The sequence below is a fragment of the Stegodyphus dumicola genome, chromosome 6 (genome assembly GCF_044657685.1).
Source record: "Stegodyphus dumicola isolate Sdum_Otavi_A_Nest chromosome 6, ASM4465768v1".
Lineage (NCBI taxonomy): Eukaryota > Metazoa > Arthropoda > Arachnida > Araneae > Eresidae > Stegodyphus > Stegodyphus dumicola.
Window position 1 is genome coordinate 196,880,934 of NC_140773.1, and position 22,969 is coordinate 196,903,902.

Consider the following 22,969-nt stretch of genomic DNA (forward strand, 5'->3'; position numbering starts at 1 on the left):
GACTTCTAAGTATTTTTAAGGACTGTACAAACCCTGAAAATGTAACAAAATGATAAATTAAAGATATTAGTAAATAAAAAAAAACATCACTGGAATTTATGGGGTGGGAACAACTTTAAATTATTATGATTTATTTATTAACTGACCCCTCAATGCAAACTGAATACGACATAAAGACAGCAAATTGTGAAATGAAATATTCTAGTCAATTTTTGTCATGTGGGAGTCCAACACTTCGTGCTTTTATAACAAGTACACATTTTTCCTAAATATAAATATAGGGACCAGAAGAATGTATAAAATGTTATACTTCATTTGTTTTGCAAAATTTACTTTTTTAAATTTAAAAACACTAAAACATGAATATTTGTATCATTTGAAACAATTTTGTAATTGGTAGTACACATCTATGACCAATGATTATGAAAAAAAGAAGGGCAGGTAAGAACTTCTGTGAACACAGTGTATACAGTATTATTAAATATACCAATGTTAAAATACAAGATCACACTGAAGTACACTATTCCTCATACCTTTAAGAGTAAGGGATTTTGAAAACTAATCTACAAAAAATGAATGAGAAATAAAGAAATGCAGCTTTTGTACCATGTATTATATGTTATTTCAAAACATTGTAGAAATATTAATCATTTATTTTCCTTGCACATGTACCACTCTTGACAGTTTTCAAGCACTAGTAGCATCATTAACTGAATAGTAATTATCAGTAGTAACTGAGCAGTATTAGTAGCATCATCATACTGAGGCCCTTAACATGATAAATAAAAACTTGAAAATCATAGATACTGCAACTGCACATTTGTAACAAGAGGATGATGATTATGATGAACAAAATGATGAGCAAGAATGGATTAATATTTTAGTAATTGTATAGGCCAAAAGTAAAAAAGACAAATACTATGATCACCAAAGTAAAAAATTTCCTTACCAATGGACTTCATGATTGTCAACTTACAATATAAGGGTTAGAGTAGATTTAAGGGTGCCCCTTGGATTATTCCTGCATTGTTGTTTCATTTATGGTAACCTGAGTAGTTGAATGTTATGGAAACCCTATTATGACATAATTGGTTGCGTGGTTGCCGTCTATTGGAATTGTGGGAAACGATTTGGAGAGTGTGTGTCGGATTTTGTGTAAGAAGTACATAGTTACTTTGTGGTTTACATGGTAAAATGGCTGAATATGGTATGATCAATTTGAAGTTTCTGTACAATTTGGAATGAAAGGGAAAAAAGCATTAATTGACTGGTGTGTAAATGAAAAATGAAGGTTTACTTGTAGCCATTATTAAGTGTACTGTTTCTAGGAAGGAAATGCGTATGGTCGAACGTCGGACGATATCGTCACTATGGAGGATATTTTATGAATTTACGTGGCGATCCCAGTATACAGATTCTTGTTCAGATAATTTTAGGAAGTTTTTGGATGCTGTTAAGGAATTTTGTTTGAAAGATGACACATAAATTTGTAAATAAGGTAAGTGGGTATTTCCTTTGTGTAGTGCTAAGATGAATTTCCTTTTTTGTGCATTTCATTACTTGATTTAAAATGTAGTTTATTGAGATTATATATATTTTTTGTTAAATTGAAAATCATAGATACTGCAACTGCACATTCATAATAAGAAGAGGATGACTTTTTAAGTGAATATAGATCAATGTATACATGGACAAAGTCTACAGTGTACGCAATGCCTAGTTTGAGCAATTCTCTGATTTTTTTTTAAGTGAAAATATGTTGATGTGTACATGGATAGCAAGTTTGTGCAATTCTGACTTGTAATTTTGGATTTGTATAGCTGTGATTTTTGTGACAAAAGTCGTGGCTACACAAAGCCAAAATAACAAGTCAAAAAGAATTGCACAAACTCGGTGTCTGTGTTCTGCCAAAAATTACCAATTACTGCCAAGGGGCAAACATATATATATTTTTACCCAATATAAGTTCAAAGTTATAAAGATTTCCTTTAGTCCAAGAATATAACGTAAAGTTCTGGAAGAACATTTTTCTTACTCATACTTAATAATCCCAGAAATACATATTCACTTAATCAAGCAGCAGATGCAAAAACACTACCCTTTTTTTAAAAAAATCATATCATTGGACTGTCTTTATGAAATGCATTTATACCCCATCACTTGGATAAAACATAGCTTGATGTATCAAAGGTTTCTTTAACAAAAAATTATTAAATGACGAAAAAATCATACTTAGGTTTAAAATAGATAAATGTTTTTCTTTTAATATAAAATTTAAGATGTATGTAGGAAACTAAATATGCCCATATCAGTTTGTTTACTTGAATATGAAAAAACACAAGAGCATGTCAGGAAATCCTGAGGAAAATTCCTCATATTCATGTTATATATAGGAAAACCATAAAAAGACCCATACAGACAGGCACCACCATGGTTCATAACCATGAGGATAGACATAATTAGCACTATTCAGTAATTATTACCAGTATTCAGTTCATAACCATGATGATGGCCATAATTACCACTCAACCAGAAGTCAGCCTGCATACGTAAGATGGCTGTGGTTTTTAGGAAAGCATTATATTACATATTTCACTACATAAATTCACATAGTCTATTAGAAGGCTCCTAAGTGCAGTGACACAAAAAAATTCCCTTTCGGTTCAATGTTTACTTCACCGAAAAGCTAATACAGAATACCTTTTAGAGGGAATGTAGTTAGTTATACATCACAAAATTATTATATATTTCAAGATTTAAAAAAAAAAAAAAAAATCCTGTTTCCTTAACATTCTGAGCAGCAAGGATTTTTGTATTTGTCATGAAGACCTGTATTTATGCAGCATTTATTAGATAAATTTATATAATTACTTATTTTAGCTTCTATTGTCATAAACTTACATTCATTAAGTTTACGGCTGATCTTTGGAATATGGTAACTGGTAGTTTGGCGACATTTTGGAGATGATAAAGGTTACTACCTAGGACTTTGGTAATAATGTGAGAAGTACTCAGTTCCGATTACGCATTATTTTGAGTGCGGGAAATGAGAGATCATGAGATATGTCATGTGACATTAATGGACGAATTACAGTTCTTTAATCGGAAAAGGGGGGGGGAATCTGAAAAAAAATCTGGAAATTTTGTATTTAGCTTTATTCTGTGTTGTGTGAAACAGTGTTGGTTAATTTTTGGATCCCATGGCCGTAACTAAAGTGAATTTGAAATGGGTATTTAGTGGGATTGAAAGGGGTAGTAATAAGTGTTTTTTTAAGGTTGTGCGAGATAGAAGTAAAGATTTCTTAGTAAGTTTTATTAAACAGTATATTCTACCGGGTAAAATAATCATATCTGATTGCTGGAAATCATATGTATGTTTGGAGGATGAAGGTTTTCAACATCTTGCTGTGAACCATATATATCATTTTAAAGATCCTGAAGCAGGTGCACATACGAATATAATAGAGGGCACGTGGAGTGCTATAAAAAGCGGCATTCCGAGGCATAGTGATAAAGAGAATTTTGCTTTTTATTTAGCGGAGAATTATCAATTAGAAAAGTGTATCCGCCACATAATCAAGATTCTGAAGAAGATTAGGTAAGTTAGTATTTTTAATTATTTGAGGATATTATTTTTATGCATTGTTCTAAATGTAAGGAGTAAATAAATATGGTATTATTGGAAAATTGTTATTAGCAATGATTTAGTTTAAAGTAATTAGGATTGTAAGCTAATTTTTATTAATTTAATGTATGTGCTTATTTATATTTTAAGTAGTGTTTTTGAATTTAATTATATTTTAATTAAATGATAGTTATTTTGTGAATTATATGTTTGTAGGAATTTGGTAAACATTTGAGTGGAAGTAAACGTGCATGGAAATAATTTAAATATTTGACACTAAGTATTTGTAACCATTTGTAATGTTTGCGGTATGAATTCGTTGGTGACATTTATAATATAATAGATAATTTAGAGGTAAAAGTTTTTGGATATTTTATTTATTTTATACGTGGAAATGTTCATCTTTGGAAAGGGTATATACTTTTTCACGATCAGGTAATTTCATATATGTTCTTTTTACCGGATTTAAAGATTCACCAAATTTTCATGCATTTTCCTGAAATTTTTCTAATTTATGAGAAAAAAGCAGTGTACATGGATATAGTGAAGAGTGTGCACAATACCATTTTTGTGCAATTCTGGGATTTTTTTTTTAAGTAAAAATAAGTCGACGTGTACATGGTTTAGTGATATTTTAATTAAATGATAGTTATTTTGTGAATTTTATGTTTGTAGGAATTTGGTATACATTTCAGTTGAAGTAAACGTGCATGGAAATAATTTAAATATTTGACACTAAGTATTTGTAACCATTTGTAATGTTTGATGTATGAATTCATTGGTGACATTTATAATATAATAGATAATTTAGAGGTAAAAGTTTTTGGATATTTTATTTATTTTATACGTGGAAATGTTCATCCTTGGAAAGGGTATGTACTTTTTCACAATCAGGTAATTTCATATACAGTCAAAAGTCATTAATTCGGACACCCATAATCTGGAATGATCTATAATCCGGACCTCAAAGCTAAAAACTTTCTGCTCATGCTTCGAGTTGACGCATGCGCATAATACCTTTACGGCTGCGAATACGTTTGTACGCGTGCGCAAAATACATTTACGAGTGCGTGTTTAATGTATAACAGACGGTTTAAGCTAAGCTAAAATTATCTAATTATCTATTTCAGTTAATGTTGCAGATTGCGTTGTTCCTTAATCTTCGAATTGGATCCAGCTTATTATTTTTTGCAAACTGTTAGAACAGTTTTATAAAAGTAAGCTTGAACTTTCAATTATGTCAAATAGAATTTCTGATATATATTTACTAATATGTAAAGGATTTACAAAGCGAAAATATATTTCGAAGTTTATTAAACAAAAAGTGGAATTGCTGCAAAAAATGGATAAAGGCATATCCTTTGTTTATCTAAACTTTAACGTTTGTTTATCTTTAACGCCGCGGGCACGCTATCAATTGGACACTATCCTTATCTTCACTATACTTTCACTGTCAGTTATCTTATAAGTTTTAAACTGATGATCCAGAAAAATACCCAATCTGGAATCGTCAAAGTCCTGACAAGTTTGGATTTTGGACTTTGTACTTGTACTGTAAATAATTGAAGCAATATGACATATTGATGTGAGTGTTGATTTCTTCCTTCCTACACATTGAAATGATTGTCCAATTAATAAATTTGTATTGGATTAAGGAAATAGAAATGGGAAGAGTGGTTACTTTTCCTTTTACAAAATAGAATTTCGTACTATACATCAATTAATTTTCATTCTTTTTTTATAAGAATTATGAGGGAGAAGTGCAATTAAAATCTGAAAATAGAAATGCTATTCTACAGAGCTACTGAGAAACAAAAAATGAAAGACATAAACATGGTATTATAGGGGCTATTGGTAAAAAGCATAGTGTTAGCAAAAATTGTTACTAGAACATGGCAATGAGGATGATTTACTTGAGGAATTTAGAAATGGGGGGAACGTTTACCCCCCACCGCCTCTGCGGCACGCAATGAATTGGAAGTTGATCTGTCAGCACTATCCTTATCTTCAGGGCAGATGTTTTTATTTTATTTGGCTTATAATTCCTTACTAAATGTAGTATTTCATCTCGATGTACTCCGTCTTTGATATGATTTAAATCAAATTCCTCGTCATTATAATTCGCTTCCGATAGCGAAGAAAGTGACAGAGATTATTGAAAACGAAAACATTTCGATTGACAAATTAGTTGGTAGACGTAGCAATTATAGGACTTGAACAGCGGAACTTTGTAACTGAACAAGAAATTATGTCTGTTTATAGAATTAAAGAGAATGTACTATCACGTAAAAAACAAAGCAACTTAAACAACCTACATTGAAAGAAATGTTTAATAAAGTAAACAAATAAATATTAAGCTTTTTTTTTTTGTAAATTTTGATACCCTTTAGATCATAATTGATCTTTATTTCATAAATTACAGTTTCATATTTTTAATTTTACAATTTCTGCATGCCATCTTACCAGATTTAAACTGATGATCTATAATCCGGAAAAATCGATAATCCGGAATCGCCGAAGTCCCGACGAGTCCGGATTAACGACTTTTGACTGTATGTGCTTTTTACCAAGTTTAAAGATTTACAGAATATTTTTGCATTTTCGTGCAAATTTTTGTAATTTATGAGAAAATAGCAGTGTAGATGGATAAAGTTAAGAGTGTGTGCAATGCCATTTTTGTGCAATTCTGGGATTTTTTTCAAGTAAAAAAAAAGTCGACGTGTAAATGGTTTATGTGTATGTGCTATTCTGAAAAATGCGCAAGGAGTTTATGATTGTGCACTTTTTCTCAATTTTCCAGTTAATATTTATCATGATTAAGCAGTTTTGTTTCATAAAATTTCTAGCATAAGTGTAATTCGGCTAGTAGATTGTTGGAAAAAGTGTTCAGTAAATAAAAAGAAAAGAAACATGTCTTTACTTTGTGAAGACAAAATGGTGGCGAAAAAAAAAATAGAGGGTTGCTGTAGCAGAGTTGGTCGCCAAATTTTCGCCAAAAAATCGCCAAGTTACCATAATCCAAAGATCAACCAAGATTACATTTACATTATTAAAGAAAGTAAGAAAGCAAAATATCTCAAGTTGTATGTATCAAATGACAAAAAATTTCATGGCCGGATAAAGCCGGTCTTGCCACTCAGAGGGTTAATTGATACATTAAGTAAATTTTAGCTGAAACAAACTGGTACTTTTTTGCTATCGAGATCGGAAATGTATGTATGTATGCACGTGTGTATGTATGTATGTACATATATGTGCAGAGTATACACACATAATACGTAGGTGCTGTAGCGACTTTACAACAGTCAGGTTTTTATTATTGGTAGCGTAAATAAAAGTAAGTGTTAAATTTCACTAATTGAATTTTAAGGTAAGTTCAACTGCTTATCATAACAAAGTAGTTTGCTTAGCAAAGTAGTCCATTTACAATAGGAAATGATAATCACTTGAGTTCAAACAGAGGTAGCGGAGAAAAAGTCCGGCTACGCTTCTTTGAGGGTTTCTTTTTCCGCTCTTGACAGAGCTTAGTAGCGACTCGGGACGAGCCGTAAAATACACAAGAGAGAAAGGGGCTCTCTAAAGCTTACTAACGACTCGGGAAGAGCCGTAAAATACAAGAGAAAGGCTCTCTCTTCTCTACGCAACGACTGCGTATTCTGCAGACTAAAAATCTCTCTAATTATTTTCACTCACTGTTTTTATGTCCAGGTTTTCTGGGCGTGTCTTGTGCGTCTGCTGCAGTGATTCGCTAAACGTCTTTTTCGGAGCATCTCTCCATTGGTTAACAGGCGCTGATTTGTTCTCAGATACTGTCTTGACAGCCTGAGAAACTGAAATTTTCCGTGGGAAAATTCATAACGTCTTTTGGGGAGGTCTATCTAAATTATTTCGAGAAACAGGCAGTTGGCGACAGTCTATCGCATACACACAATGGACACTCCACAACCCGTGAGAACTTGTATGAAAGTTTTCTCCTTTCGTAAAAACAATATGCTCTCCGCACTTGTTGGGGGTCACGTTCGACCTCAAGAATTCGTAAGTGTCATCAGGGTGGTCATCTGGCGCCCATTTGAAGTCTCCTTTTCCCAGACTTCGTGGGAGCCCGTGGGAAAATAGCTGACGACGTTACAGCTATAGATTCCTTCCCCCTTCGGAAGAACTTTTCTCGAGTTGAAACGAAGAGGAAAGTTCTCCTCATCATTTTGCTAACTTAAAAAATGACACGAAATAAACTGTTCTCTCGATAACACTTTCAAACACACCTTTACAGGAACACAGCTACATTGATTAATAACAGTACTAGTAATGTCACTATTGAAAAGTTCACATATAAGTCAATAAGGCATTAACTTTAGAGGCGAGAATTAATGGAATATTTAAAATCAGAATCACACATATATATATATATATATATTCACATACACATCACAAATATTCTTAACAAAGGGACAAAATAACTGATGATATATTCTTATATTACACTTTTACTGTATACAAAATACTTATTCAGATAAGAAACTGGCATGATCACCTCTTTACACTCTATGTTTCGCCCGATTCGAAACGACTCAGCCCATCAGCATTTTTATTCAATTTGCCTGGGCGGTAAACTACCTCAAAGTTATAAGGTTGCAACTGTACTATAAAGCTAAGAAACACAATAAATCCTAAGTAATTCTAAAAGGATCAACACTCAATATACAAATACAAAATACTACAATAAACAAATCAAACAAAAAATTATTGTACTCAAAACAAGTTGTCGGCTCCTATTGGTACCTAATTCAGATAAAATCTCAATTCATTTGGTGCGTTTTCGCACCTATGAGCTTTCATTATGTCTGTGGGTTTCCCACTTACGGCTAAATATTTTGTGTTTCTATCTTGAAAACTACTTTGCCAGTGATCTGTTCGATTTCGATGTTCAGTTTCAGATTTCCGAACAGCACATCGTGAATGGAAACGCTCTGGGGGTCTTCCTGCACTTCTTTCTTTCCGAGTTCTTTCTTCCGGGATTCCAGACAAAAATTCGTCCTGACGGACCAGCGTTTTTTTCTTAGAAATGTTTCGCTTTCTTTGTAAATCTAAAGAAGTCCATGCACTTCGTGCGTTAATGATCGCTTTTGTTATCTTGATTTGTCCATTTCTTGACCTGTTCTCCGAACGGTGAGGACACTTCACCCTTTCTTTGCCTCGGACGTTAGCTGACTGGACGGGGAAAATTTCACCCTCCTCCTCGTCATTCATTCGCCCCGCGGGGCGCTCAACTTCTTTGTTCTCTGGACCTTGGCTAGGGGAATTTTCTTTCCTGCTGCAAGCTTTCATTTGACTGCGAGTCATAACAGCATTGATTTTATGGGGCTGCATTTTATTCTGTTCTATCAATCGGGCTGTTCGATTTCCCAGCAGATAATATTCTTGATTCAGGTCGGAGCTAATCACTGCGGCTTTAGTAATGACTTTCCCAAAGTCCTCTCCCTCTAATTCAATTCGAGCCAAGGGTAAACACCAGGGCTGTAAATCTAGCGGCTGCTTAACCCACACTGTCTCTCCTAGAAGCATCTGATGTGTTACTTGGTCCCATCCGATCAGATCGATAGTGGAGCCAGTATCTCGGAGTACAGGCATTTCTTGATTATTTACTCTTGCTATACTCATATAGGGAGCTAGCCATGTATCTGGAGATTCTGAAGTGCCTAGTTTGTTTATAGCTTCAGCCGCCTTTTGTCTTTTTAACCGAGGACACTGAGGTCGGAGATGACTACCTGAATTACATTCATAACATCTACGTATTCTCCGTTTTTCGAAAACCCCTGACTTCCATTTGTCCGCAGTTTTTTCTTTTGAAACATTATCATGGCGACGTACTCGATCTGAAAATTCTCCTTTTTTCCTTTCTTTAATATTTGAATACTGTTCGGTATTTTTAGTAAAACCTGTTGGTTTTTTTACGGACTTTCGTACTGCTTTATATTCATCTAATTTCTTCACTAGTTCGGCAGAAGATATTATACTCGGCCACTCATCCACGAAGTGTTCGCGAATTTCGCTGTTTACTCGACGTTTACTTTGATCCGTCAACATTAAGTCTTTTAGCGCATCGAAATCTCGTACGTCTACTCCGTTTAACCATTCATCTAGATAGTTTTTTAACTCGAAAGCAAAGTCTTTATATAAACTACCCGCACGACGCTGGTGTTGAACAAATTTGACGCGGAACGCCTCTGGGTTCAACTTAAACCGCTGCAAAAGAATTTTCTTTACGTAGGAGTAATTATCTAGCTCCTGGTCCGGCTCTCGTAGAATAATAGAAACAATGTCCATTGGCAATACAGCCATCAAATGTGACACCCAGTCTCCTTCCTCTACCTTCGCTTTGCGAGCCTGACGCTCAAACATCGCTAAGTAAAGCGAAATATCCGATGATTCGGGATTATATCTCTGCATTAAATTTTGCAAATCTCTCATAGATCTCGGAATATTATTTTGAGAATTTTCTCTGCCATTATTGGCGTTTGTCAACCTTAGACGTTCTAATTCAAATTCTCTCTCCCTTTCCCTTTCAAGTTTACGCTCTTCGGCTTCTTCGAGTCTATGTTGTTCGATTCGCGCTTCGATAATCGACTCTAGTGTTGCCTCGACGAATTTTTCGTCATACTGAGGGCTCTGTACAATGAGGTTTTTAAGATCTTGTATTTTTGCATTTGGGGGAACTTCTAGACCTAATTCTACAGACAGATTTATGAGGTCTTGCTTTCTACCCTTGCCAAGATATGACATTTTGCCAGTGACAAAATTTTAAAGTGATACAATAAAATAAAACTAAAGGTACCAGTTTGTCTACTCTGAAAGTTTCACACTATCCAGAAGTACTACAGTAAAACAACATAGCAATGCAATTTATGGTATGCATGACATAAAATACGTACCATTAGCAACATAGGGAAAAAAATTAAAGTAAATTAAGCATTTCTTAAATAATCTGTTGCAGCTTAACACATAACCATACTTAATGCAGTATATAAAAAAAAATTTGCTAAATACTTATTGGCAAAAGAATATTAGTCACAAAGAGCAATACTTATTGACTCAATTTACAACTGATGCGTGCTTTCTAAAGGTTGAAAATACTATTATAAAATTCTCTACTCATCAAAAACAAAACATTTACGAGTAACCATTTAAACACATAATTTCGATACACAAAAGACAAACTCCATTAAAATGCCTCTTTAAAAAGATAATGCCATATCAACTTACCCATTGCAGACAAAAAAATAACAGCTCTTCTTTCCTTTCTTTTCTATTTGCACACGCGATTCAATGACCGAAGAAGGAAACCAATTGAACAATAGTCGACTGGGCGATTCTTCTTTCACTAAACACCAAAAGCACTTTCACTGCACAGAGGGTGGTAAACACCAAACGCGAATTCACAACACTTCACTCTTGTCTGGACTTCTTATGTCTTGTCTTTACACCCGAGGGAGAATTTTACTTCACACTCTTTCCCAGGCACTTCCGGAACTAGTCTTTGTAGTAGTTGATTCTTCACGAACGCTTCTCATTGATGATCCTTTTTCAGCTGCTGGTTAAACTCTCCAAACTTTATTGCGAAAGAATTCTTTTCCACTGCTAGAATCGGCTGATTCTGAATGAAGATAAGAACCGGGACGGTTCTCCAAAACGATCACGTCTTTATTTCTCTATTGGGTTTTTACGATCCCACCGCTGCCACCAATTAACACATACCTTCTAGCTGTAGCGACTTTAGAACAGTCAGGTTTTTATTATTGGTAGCGTAAATAAAGGTAAGTGTTAAATTTCACAAATTGCATTTTAAGGTAAGTTCAACTGCTTATCATAACAAAGTAGCTAGCTTAGCAAAGTAGTCCGTTTACAATAGGAAACGATAATCACTTGAGTTCAAACAGAGGTAGCGGAGAAAAAGTCCGGCTACGCTTCTTTGAGGGTTTCTTTTTCCGCTCTTGACAGAGCTTAGTAGCGACTCGGGACGAGCCGTAAAATACACAAGAGAGAAAGGGGCTCTCTAAAGCTTACTAGCGACTCGGGAAGAGCCGTAAAATACAAGAGAAAGGCTCTCTCTTCTCTACGCAACGACTGCGTATTCTGCAGACTAAAAATCTCTCTAATTATTTTCACTCACTGTTTTTATGTCCAAGTTTTCTAGGCGTGTCTTGTGCGTCTGCTGCAGTGATTCGCTAAACGTCTTTTTCGGAGCATCTCTCCATTGGTTAACAGGCGCTGATTTGTTCTCAGATACTGTCTTGACAGCCTGAGAAACTGAAATTTTCCGTGGGAAAATTCATAACGTCTTTTGGGGAGGTCTATCTAAATTATTTCGAGAAACAGGCAGTTGGCGACAGTCTATCGCATACACACAATGGACACTCCACAACCCGTGAGAACTTGTATGAAAGTTTTCTCCTTTCGTAAAAACAATATGCTCTCTGCACTTGTTGGGGGTCACGTTCGACCTCAAGAATTCGTAAGTGTCATCAGGGTGGTCATCTGGCGCCCATTTGAAGTCTCCTTTTCCCAGACTTCGTGGGAGCCCGTGGGAAAATAGCTGACGACGTTACAGCTATAGATTCCTTCCCCCTTCGGAAGAACTTTTCTCGAGTTGAAACGAAGAGGAAAGTTCTCCTCATCATTTTGCTAACTTAAAAAATGACACGAAATAAACTGTTCTCTCGATAACACTTTCAAACACACCTTTACAGGAACACAGCTACATTGATTAATAACAGTACTAGTAATGTCACTATTGAAAAGTTCACATATAAGTCAATAAGGCATTAAACTTTAGAGGCAAGAATTAATGGAATATTTAAAATCAGAATCACACATATATATATATATATATATTCACATACACATCACAAATATTCTTAACAAAGGGACAAAATAACTGATGATATATTCTTATATTACACTTTTACTGTATACAAAATACTTATTCAGATAAGAAACTAGCATGATCACCTCTTTACACTCTATGCTTCGCCCGATTCAAAACGACTCAGCCCATCAGCATTTTTATTCAATTTGCCTGGGCGGTAAACTACCTCAAAGTTATAAGGTTGCAACTGTACTATAAAGCTAAGAAACACAATAAATCCTAAGTAATTCTAAAAGGATCAACACTCAATATACAAATACAAAATACTACAATAAACAAAACAAACAAAAAATTATTGTACTCAAAACAAGTTGTCGGCTCCTATTGGTACCTAATTCAGATTAAATCTCAATTCATTTGGTGCGTTTTCGCACCTATGAGCTTTCATTATGTCTGTGGGTTTCCCACTTATGGCTAAATATTTTGTGTTTCTATTTTGAAAACTACTTTGCCAGTGATCTGTTCGATTTCGATGTTCAGTTTCAGATTTCCGAACAGCACATCGTGAATGGAAACGCTCTGGGGGTCTTCCTGCACTTCTTTCTTTCCGAGTTCTTTCTTCCGGGATTCCAGACAAAAATTCGTCCTGACGGACCAGCGTTTTTTTCTTAGAAATGTTTCGCTTTCTTTGTAAATCTAAAGAAGTCCATGCACTTCGTGGGTTAATGATCGCTTTTGTTATCTTGATTTGTCCATTTCTTGACCTGTTCTCCGAACGGTGAGGACACTTCACCCTTTCTTTGCCTCGGGCGTTAGCTGACTGGACGGAGAAAATTTCACCCTCCTCCTCGTCATTCATTCGCCCCGCGGGGCGCTCAACTTCTTTGTTCTCTGGACCTTGGCTAGGGGAATTTTCTTTCCTGCTGCAAGCTTTCATTTGACTGCGAGTCATGACCATTCATCTAGTGATTTCATTTGACCATTCATCTAGTGATTTTATGGGGCTGCATTTTATTCTGTTCTATCAATCGGGCTGTTCGATTTCCCAGCAGATAATATTCTTGATTCAGGTCGGAGCTAATCACTGCGGCTTTAGTAATGACTTTCCCAAAGTTCTCTCCCTCTAATTCAATTCGAGCCAAGGGTAAACACCAATGATGTAAATCTAGCGGCTGCTTAACCCACACTGTCTCTCCTAGAAGCATCTGATGTGTTACTTGGTCCCATCCGATCAGATCGATAGTGGAGCCAGTATCTCGGAGTACAGGCATTTCTCGATTATTTACTCTTGCTATACTCATATAGGGAGCTAGCCATGTATCTGGAGATTCTGAAGTGCCTAGTTTGTTTACAGCTTCAGCGGCCTTTTGTCTTTTTAACCGAGGACACTGAGGTCGGAGATGACTATCTGAATTACATTCATAACATCTAGGTATTCTCCGTTTTTCGAAAACACCTGACTTCCATTTCTCCGCAGTTTTTTCTTTTGAAACATTATCATGGCGACGTACTCGATCTGAAAATTCTCCTTTTTTCCTTTAATATTTGAATACTGTTCGGTATTTTTAGTAAAACCTGTTGGTTTTTTTACGGACTTTCGTACTGCTTTATATTCATCTAATTTCTTCACTAGTTCGGCAGAAGATATTATACTCGGCCACTCATCCACGAAGTGTTCGCGAATTTCGCTGTTTACTCGACGTTTACTTTGATCCGTCAACATTAAGTCTTTTAGCGCATCGAAATCTCGTACGTCTACTCCGTTTAACCATTCATCTAGATAGTTTTTTAACTCGAAAGCAAAGTCTTTATATAAACTACCCGCACGACGCTGGTGTTGAACAAATTTGACGCGGAACGCCTCTGGGTTCAACTTAAACCACTGCAAAAGAATTTTCTTTACGTAGGAGTTATTATCTAGCTCCTGGTCCGGCTCTCGTAGAATAATAGAAACAATGTCCATTGGCAATACAGCCATCAAATGTGACACCCAGTCTCCTTCCTCTACCTTCGCTTTGCGAGCCTGACGCTCAAACATTGCTAAGTAAAGCGAAATATCCCATAATTCGGGATTATATCTCTGCATTAAATTTTGCAAATCTCTCATAGATCTCGGAATATTATTTTGAGAATTTTCTCTGCCATTATTGGCGTTTGTCAACCTTAGACGTTCTAATTCAAATTCTCTCTCCCTTTCCCTTTCAAGTTTACGCTCTTCGGCTTCTTCGAGTCTATGTTGTTCGATTCGCGCTTCGATAATCGACTCTAGTGTTGCCTCGACGAATTTTTCGTCATACTGAGGGCTCTGTACAATGAGGTTTTTAAGATCTTGTATTTTTGCATTTGGGGGAACTTCTAGACCTAATTCTACAGACAGATTTATGAGGTCTTGCTTTCTACCCTTGCCAAGATATGACATTTTGCCAGTGACAAAATTTTAAAGTGATACAATAAAATAAAACTAAAGGTACCAGTTTGTCTACTCTGAAAGTTTCACACTATCCAGAAGTACTACAGTAAAACAACATAGCAATGCAATTTATGGTATGTATGACATAAAATACGTACCATTAGCAACATAGGGAAAAAAATTAAAGTAAATTAAGCATTTCTTAAATAATCTGTTGCAGCTTAACACATAACCATACTTAATGCAGTATATAAAAAAAAATTTGCTAAATACTTATTGGCAAAAGAATATTAGTCACAAAGAGCAATACTTATTGACTCAATTTACAACTGATGCGTGCTTTCTAAAGGTTGAAAATACTATTATAAAATTCTCTACTCATCAAAAACAAAACATTTACGAGTAACCATTTAAACATATAATTTCGATACACAAAAGACAAACTCCATTAAAATGCCTCTTTAAAAAGATAATGCCATATCAACTTACCCATTGCAGACAAAAAAATAACAGCTCTTCTTTCCTTTCTTTTCTATTTGCACACGCGATTCAATGACCGAAGAAGGAAACCAATTGAACAATAGTCGACTGGGCGATTCTTCTTTCACTAAACACCAAAAGCACTTTCACTGCACAGAGGGTGGTAAACACCAAACGCGAATTCACAACACTTCACTCTTGTCTGGACTTCTTATGTCTTGTCTTTACACCCGAGGGAGAATTTTACTTCACACTCTTTCCCAGGCACTTCCGGAACTAGTCTTTGTAGTAGTTGATTCTTCACGAACGCTTCTCATTGATGATCCTTTTTCAGCTGCTGGTTAAACTCTCCAAACTTTATTGCGAAAGAATTCTTTTCCACTGCTAGAATCGGCTGATTCTGAATGAAGATAAGAACCGGGACGGTTCTCCAAAACGATCACGTCTTGTCTATTGGGTTTTTACGATCCCACCGCTGCCACCAATTAACACATACCTTCTAGCTGTAGCGACTTTAGAACAGTCAGGTTTTTATTATTGGTAGCGTAAATAAAGGTAAGTGTTAAATTTCACAAACTGAATTTTAAGGTAAGTTCAACTGCTTATCATAACAAAGTAGTTTGCTTAGCAAAGTAGTCCGTTTACAATAGGAAACGATAATCACTTGAGTTCAAACAGAGGTAGCGGAGAAAAAGTCCGGCTACGCTTCTTTGAGGGTTTCTTTTTCCGCTCTTGACAGAGCTTAGTAGCGACTCGGGACGAGCCGTAAAATACACAAGAGAGAAAGGGGCTCTCTAAAGCTTACTAGCGACTCGGGAAGAGCTGTAAAATACAAGAGAAAGGCTCTCTCTTCTCTACGCAACGAGTGTGTATTCTGCAGACTAAAAATCTCTCTAATTATTTTCACTCACTGTTTTTATGTCCAGGTTTTCTGGGCGTGTCTTGTGCGTCTGCTGCAGTGATTCGCTAAACGTCTTTTTTGGAGCATCTCTCCATTGGTTAACAGGCGCTGATTTGTTCTCAGATACTGTCTTGACAGCCTGAGAAACTGAAATTTTCCGTGGGAAAATTCATAACGTCTTTTTGGGAGGTCTATCTAAATTATTTCGAGAAACAGGGAGTTGGCGACAGTCTATCGCATACACACAATGGACACTCCACAACCCGTGAGAACTTGTATGAAAGTTTTCTCCTTTCGTAAAAACAATATGCTTTCCGCACTTGTTGGGTGTCACGTTCGACCTCAAGAATTCGTAAGTGTCATCAGGGTGGTCATCTGGCGCCCATTTGAAGTCTCCTTTTCCCAGACTTCGTGGGAGCCCGTGGGAAAATAGCTGACGACGTTACAGTGCGTATATATATATATACATGCATATAAATCTACACATTTCTAAATCTGTTTCTAATAACAGAATATTACCGAAAAGAGGTAATATACCTACATCTATTAACATAATTTACATCTTGCTAACAAATTCAGAAACAGTCACTCAAAGATCATATTCTGTGCACAGAAGAAAATTTAATTTCCTAATTTTTTCAGTTTTGCAATATTGTTAGTGTTAATATACAGAGTATCAGAAAAATGATCAAGCAAAACAATATTTTAACTTTTGTAAGTAATAGGACAAAAGCTTTATAGTAAACTAATAAGGAATATCTTTCCTTTGAATACATATTTCCTTATCCATCTCTTTGTACTGAATAAATTTGAAAAAATGAAATAGTAAATTTAAAAATTAGCATTTTAAACTGAAATGGAAGAAAAAGATACAACAAAATTAACTGGACATTTTCATAATTTCTAATTAAAATCATCTGCAATAAATAAAAGACAAAATTTTACAAAATTAGTTTAGATAAAGAAGCTGAGTAAAACTCTGAAAATTGTTTGCTTTTATAATTCGAATTTTCTTTATAGAAAACATTTGTCATTTTAATGTTTTCTTGCAATGGCTTGGTCATGAAAGAAAATATCGCTAAAAACCTGGAGATTAGTTATTGATTTGTAGCAAAAGAAAGGGAAACCTATTAGAAAAATTGCCTATTTAGAAAAATTGCCATTAAGTGATTTTACAATTTTTTATATTATTTAGTGGTATAAGTGATTTTACAACTATGTCTATTATTAAGCATTATTAGATACAGAATTGTATTCAAAACAAAAAGAAGACCATCTAAGTTACCTCAAGGAATGAAACACTTTATTCTAAGAAATATTAAAAGGAATCCAAGAGAGTGCTCCTAAAAAACTTGTTACGGAACTTCGTAATTTTATGGAATATGTGTTAATCCAGAAACTGTAATAAGAGAAACACGATGAGCAGGATATCATAACCAAAAACTTCGACTCGCTTTCACACAATTGATGAAACAAAACACGCCCAACTAAAAAAAAGTGGGTAAAAGTATAGTTTAGGGTAACCTTTGGCGAAACTTGGCGATTTTTGGCAGTATATGGATACTGCTTTTGTACAATTATTTGACTCATAATTGCTTGCGAAGCGACGAAAATTGCCGCTACACAAAACCAAAATAACAAGACAAAGCATTGCACAAACTCGGTATCCATATACACATCATCTTATTTTCACTTAAAAAAAAATCCCCGAATTGCACAAAAATGGCATTGCGCACTCCTTTGACTTTATCTATGTACATGTCGACCTATTTTCACTTAAAAAAAAAATCCCCGAATTGCACAAACTTGCATTGCATACTCCGTTTACTTTGTCCATGTATACATCGATATATTTTCACTTAAAAAGTGAAAGGAGCACCAAATTCTACAATATAGGCAAACAAAATATACATAATCTCAATAAAATACATTTTAAATCAAACAAACTAACATAAAAAAGGAAAAACACGTTATACATTTAAGCACTACCAATAGCAAAATTCACTTACCATGATTTTCGAGTTCGCTTCGTACACCCAGAGCCATGTAAAAATCAAAATATCAATGATACTCAAATGAACAAACAAAATTATTCGAACCAGGTACTCTTTCTGATCGAACTCTTCATATAGTGACCATCTGAACCTTTCTTCCTACAAACCCATTCAAATCCATCTAAATGGATTTTACGTTCGACTAGACACATATCCTCCTACATACAGGACACTTATAATGGCTACTAAGTAAACCTTCATTTACACACCAGTCAATTTGAACTCTTTTCCCTTTTCGCTCCAAATCATACAGAAACTTCAAATTAATCTTACTACATTCGACCATTCTACCGCCTAAAGAATCAAACTAACACACACCACAAAAATGCTTACAAAACATCCCATGATTCAAAATTTCCCAGAATCATGCACCCGATAAAAAGAAAAGAAACATGTCTTTACTTTGTGAAGACAAAATGGCGGCGAAAAAAAAATAGAGGGTTGCTTTAGCAGAGTTGGTCGCCAAAAAATCGCCAAGTTACTATAATCCAAAGATCAACCGGAAACCGTATTCTGACATATATGTTCTTTTTACCGGGTTTAAAGATTGAGAAAATTGTCATGTATTTTGTGAAATTTTTCTAATTTATGAGAAAAAAGCAGTGTACATGGATATAGTGAAGAGTGTGCGCAATGCCATTTTTGTGCAATTCTGGGATGTTTTTTTAAGTAAAAATAAGTCGGCGTGTACATGGTTTATGTGTTATTTTGAAAAACGCGTAAGGAGTATGGTATTGTGCACTTTTTCCCAATTTTGCAGTGAATATTTGTCATGATTAAGCAGTTTTGTTAGATAAAATTTCTAGCATAAGTGTAATTCGGCTAGTAGATTGTTGGAAGAAGTGTTCAGTAGATAAAAAGAAAGCTTTTTTCTCATAAATTAGAAAAATTTCACGAAAATACATGACAATTTTCTCAATCTTTAAACCCGGTAAAAAGAACATATATGAAATTACCTGATCGCGAAAAAGTATTTACCCTTTACAAATATGAACATTTCCACATATAAAATAAATAAAATATCCAAAAACTTTTACATCTAAATCATCTATTACATTATACATGTCACCAAAGAATTCATACCGCAAGCATTACAAATACTTAGTCTCAAATATTTAAATTATTTCCATGCACGTTTACTTCAACTAAAACGTATACCAAATTCCTACAAACATAAAATTCACAAAATAACTATCATTTCATTAAAATATAATTAAATTCAAAAACACTACTTAAAATATAAATGAGCACATACATTAAATTAATACATACATAAATATCCATTTCGAATTCACTTTAGTTACGGCCATGGGATCCAAAAATTCACGAACACTGTTTCACACAACACAGAATAAAGCCAAATACAAAATTTCTAGATTTTTTCCCGATTTCCCCCCTTTTCCGATTAAAGAACCGTATCGTCCATTAATATCACATGACATATCCCATGATCTCTCATTTCCCTCACACAAAATAATGCGTAATCGGAACTGAGTACTGCTCACATTATTACCAAAGTGCCAGGTAGTAACCTTTATCGCCTCCAAAATGTCGCCAAACTACCAGTTACTATATTGTAAAGATTAACCACTGCTCACATTATTACCAAAGTCCCAGGTAGTAACCTTTATCGCCTCCAAAATGTCGCCAAACTACCAGTTACCATATTGTAAAGATCAACCAAAATAGTTTTGAAAATTCTACGAGGACAATGATCAAATGCATACTGTGCACAATGTTAGACTCTGGCTGTTATATAAGTGTCCAGAAGTAATTAAAGCACCACCCCAATCACCAGATATTAATCCTATTGGACATATTTGGTAGGAACTAGAATCGAAGGCGCTAGTGTAGAATTGGGTGCCCCTTCGATTAGCGACAATTTTTTTTTAAATTTTGGCGATGAAACCTCATTTCTGGTTACCATGATAGCTTTATTTTAGCTTCCTGATTTTATTTAAATGAAAATAGATTGACAAATTTAAGGCAGTGCGCAATGCCTAGTTTGTGCAATTCTAGGATGTTTTTTTAAGTGAAAACAGATCAATGTGTACATAGACACAGAGTTTGTGCAATTCTTTGACTTCTTAATTTGATTTTGCGTAGCAGTCATCTTGAAATTGTGCTTTCCTGGCACCGATCTTGGATTCCAAAAAGAATTGCCAAACAACAAGGGGCACCCAATTGTAAACTTTCACCAAATCGAAAATTCAAAAACAGAGATATCATCGTGGTAGCAACTGAAAGTAGTGATTGAAGAGTGGCATAAAATAAGTCCAAAAATAACAAAAAATTATGAAGTCAATGCCCAAAAGATTAAATGAAGTGATTAAGTGTAAAGGTAATCCTACAAGACATTAAGAAGCAAAAACTATGTAAGTTTTTGTCGTTTGTGGCTGTTACTAAAAGTGTCCGATTATTTTTTCTCATTAAATGATATTGATTTTTGAATTCAATTTTCATCTTTCCAAAAATGTATTTACTATAAAAAAACTTTTCGACTTATATACGATTAAAATAAAAGCCTTTATTTTTTTAAATTTATTTTAGTTTTTATGTTCATTAAAGAATACAAAAATTCAAAGTGCTGGAGCCACCGTAAATGCTAAATTGGAGTGGATGTGTTGTTTACACATCATGAAACAGAATATATTCTACATATAATTTATTTTGAAATTCATGTTGGTTATCATTTACGTTACTAACATTTAAATTATTCACAAAGTAAAAATTTGTTACCGTTTAATTAACTTACCTAAATTTATCGGTTTTCATTAAATTTGTAAGTTCTTGGAAAAGATTATTTATACACTTCAAATCTAACTTATTTTCATATAATTTATCTAACTTCTGTATAATCTCCTCCACACCAAGATCACACTCCATTATTCATTCGTGAAAATTAACTTCTTCATATAAATGAAATGCAAAAATATTTCAATATAACAGTGACACACTAAGCTAAACTGTAAAAAAAAATTGCTCTGTTGATCAGCTTTAACACGAAGTTGAATGACTACTCATCATACACAACTTTCTGGAAATCAGCGACAAGTGTCAACCGACTGTAGCCTCTCATTGGTGCATCGTCTAACCATTTTTTATGATTTTGTGCAATGTGGAAAGAGTGATGATTTATCCTGGATTTATCAGCGAAAACAACAGTCCCGAATAAAAATGTTATTTACGTATTTTTAATTTCAGAAAATTTCCGAAGTATTCACAAAGACCTCCGATGACTTTAGAAGATCTTAATTCGGGATAAATACTAATACTCGCATTTATGCAAATTATTTCCATTTACCATAGTTTTATTTCTCAGCACTGCAAATTTATGAAACTTAGCACTTTTCCTAGCCTTAGAAAATGTAGCAGTTGCTGTTCTGTCAATCTGTTTACTATTATGAAAGAACGTTTTTCCAGAAAATAATATTCAGATAAGGTTCGGAGAACAGCCTAAACGCCAAAACGGGGAGAAACAGCTTATTTTGGTAGTTTCCCTGCTGTTTGTTAGGAGCGGTCTTAACATCCGTACCCTGGGGTGTTCTGCAGTTTCGTCGTATGTGTCCTTCAGCCTGCAGTTCCAACATTTTAAGGTCGGTCTCTTTTCACTGATATTTCTTCTTAAGTCATTGAGTTGTCTGGTTATATCGTCTAGACGAACAGTAACTTGATCCCTTGGTTCCTGGACATGAGCAGCTCTGATTGGGTGGCGGTCTCTACGAGTGACTTGCTGGGCTGCCTCAAATTTCAAGGCGTACACTAAAGCGCTTTTCAGACCTTTAACATCCGCCATTCGCAGTGCTTTCTGTATTTCAGGGTCCCGGATGCCATCGATGAAATATTGCAGGGAAAGGATTTCCCTTGTTTCTGTCGGGCACTCCGAAAAGGCGTGACGTGACAGCCTTTCAACATCCGTGGCGAGCTCCTGAAGTGTTTCGGTGAGCTTCTGTTGACGGGATTTTAATTGGAGCCTGCTGTAGTCTTTTAAACATTTCTCGCCGAAGCGCAGCTCCAAGGCGCCGGACGCGTATTTCCAAACCCTAGCCCCCTTTTCGAATTTTTGACGTCACGGAAATATCGACTAGTTTCACCTGGCGAGACGGCGTACCCCACTTTTGAATACTACGGCGCGCTTTCGAAAGAATTGTCGTTCTGAATAGTGTGTTTAGGTGCTAATTGTGAGATTTTCGCAATTTAAATTATTATGAGTGGAAATTTACGCAATATCTTTAGTGAATGGTTATTGTTTATCACCGTAGGGTATCTGAGGAAAGAGGAGAATAATTCACTGCTGATGTATACATTAACAGTATGAAAAATCTGGAAGGTGATACTCGGAAATAAATGTGATGCATTCATCGCAAAATTCAGCGACGCCAGTAAAACAAACGATAGTGTTCGAGAAAATTATCCACGTCTGAAGTCGCTACACAAAAATTGTATGTGTGCCAACACAGATATTTTAATTAAAAAAAAAAAAAGAAAGAAACACTTGCAGAAAACTTCATATCAAGGAATAAGAAAGAATTGCAGTGCCTCTGTGTGCTTAACAACTACGAAGCATTCTGCAGACTTTTATGCCAAAATCAAGGCTGACAAATAGATTAATAAATGTTTCTTTTAGTGTATATAT

At 34.9% G+C, this 22,969-nt stretch overlaps 1 protein-coding gene across 1 annotated transcript in view; it reads right to left on the bottom strand.

The window, feature by feature from the left end:
- Nucleotides 1–22,059, bottom strand: part of LOC118201113 (ataxin-10) — a 77,612-nt gene extending 55,553 nt beyond the window's left edge. The window contains exon 1 of the mRNA XM_085819321.1: nucleotides 21,089–22,059. Coding sequence (XP_085675447.1) covers nucleotides 21,089–21,219 — 131 coding nt within the window. The 5' untranslated portion in view covers nucleotides 21,220–22,059. The remainder of the gene's footprint in view (nucleotides 1–21,088) is intronic.
- Nucleotides 22,060–22,969: the final 910 nt, after the last annotated feature.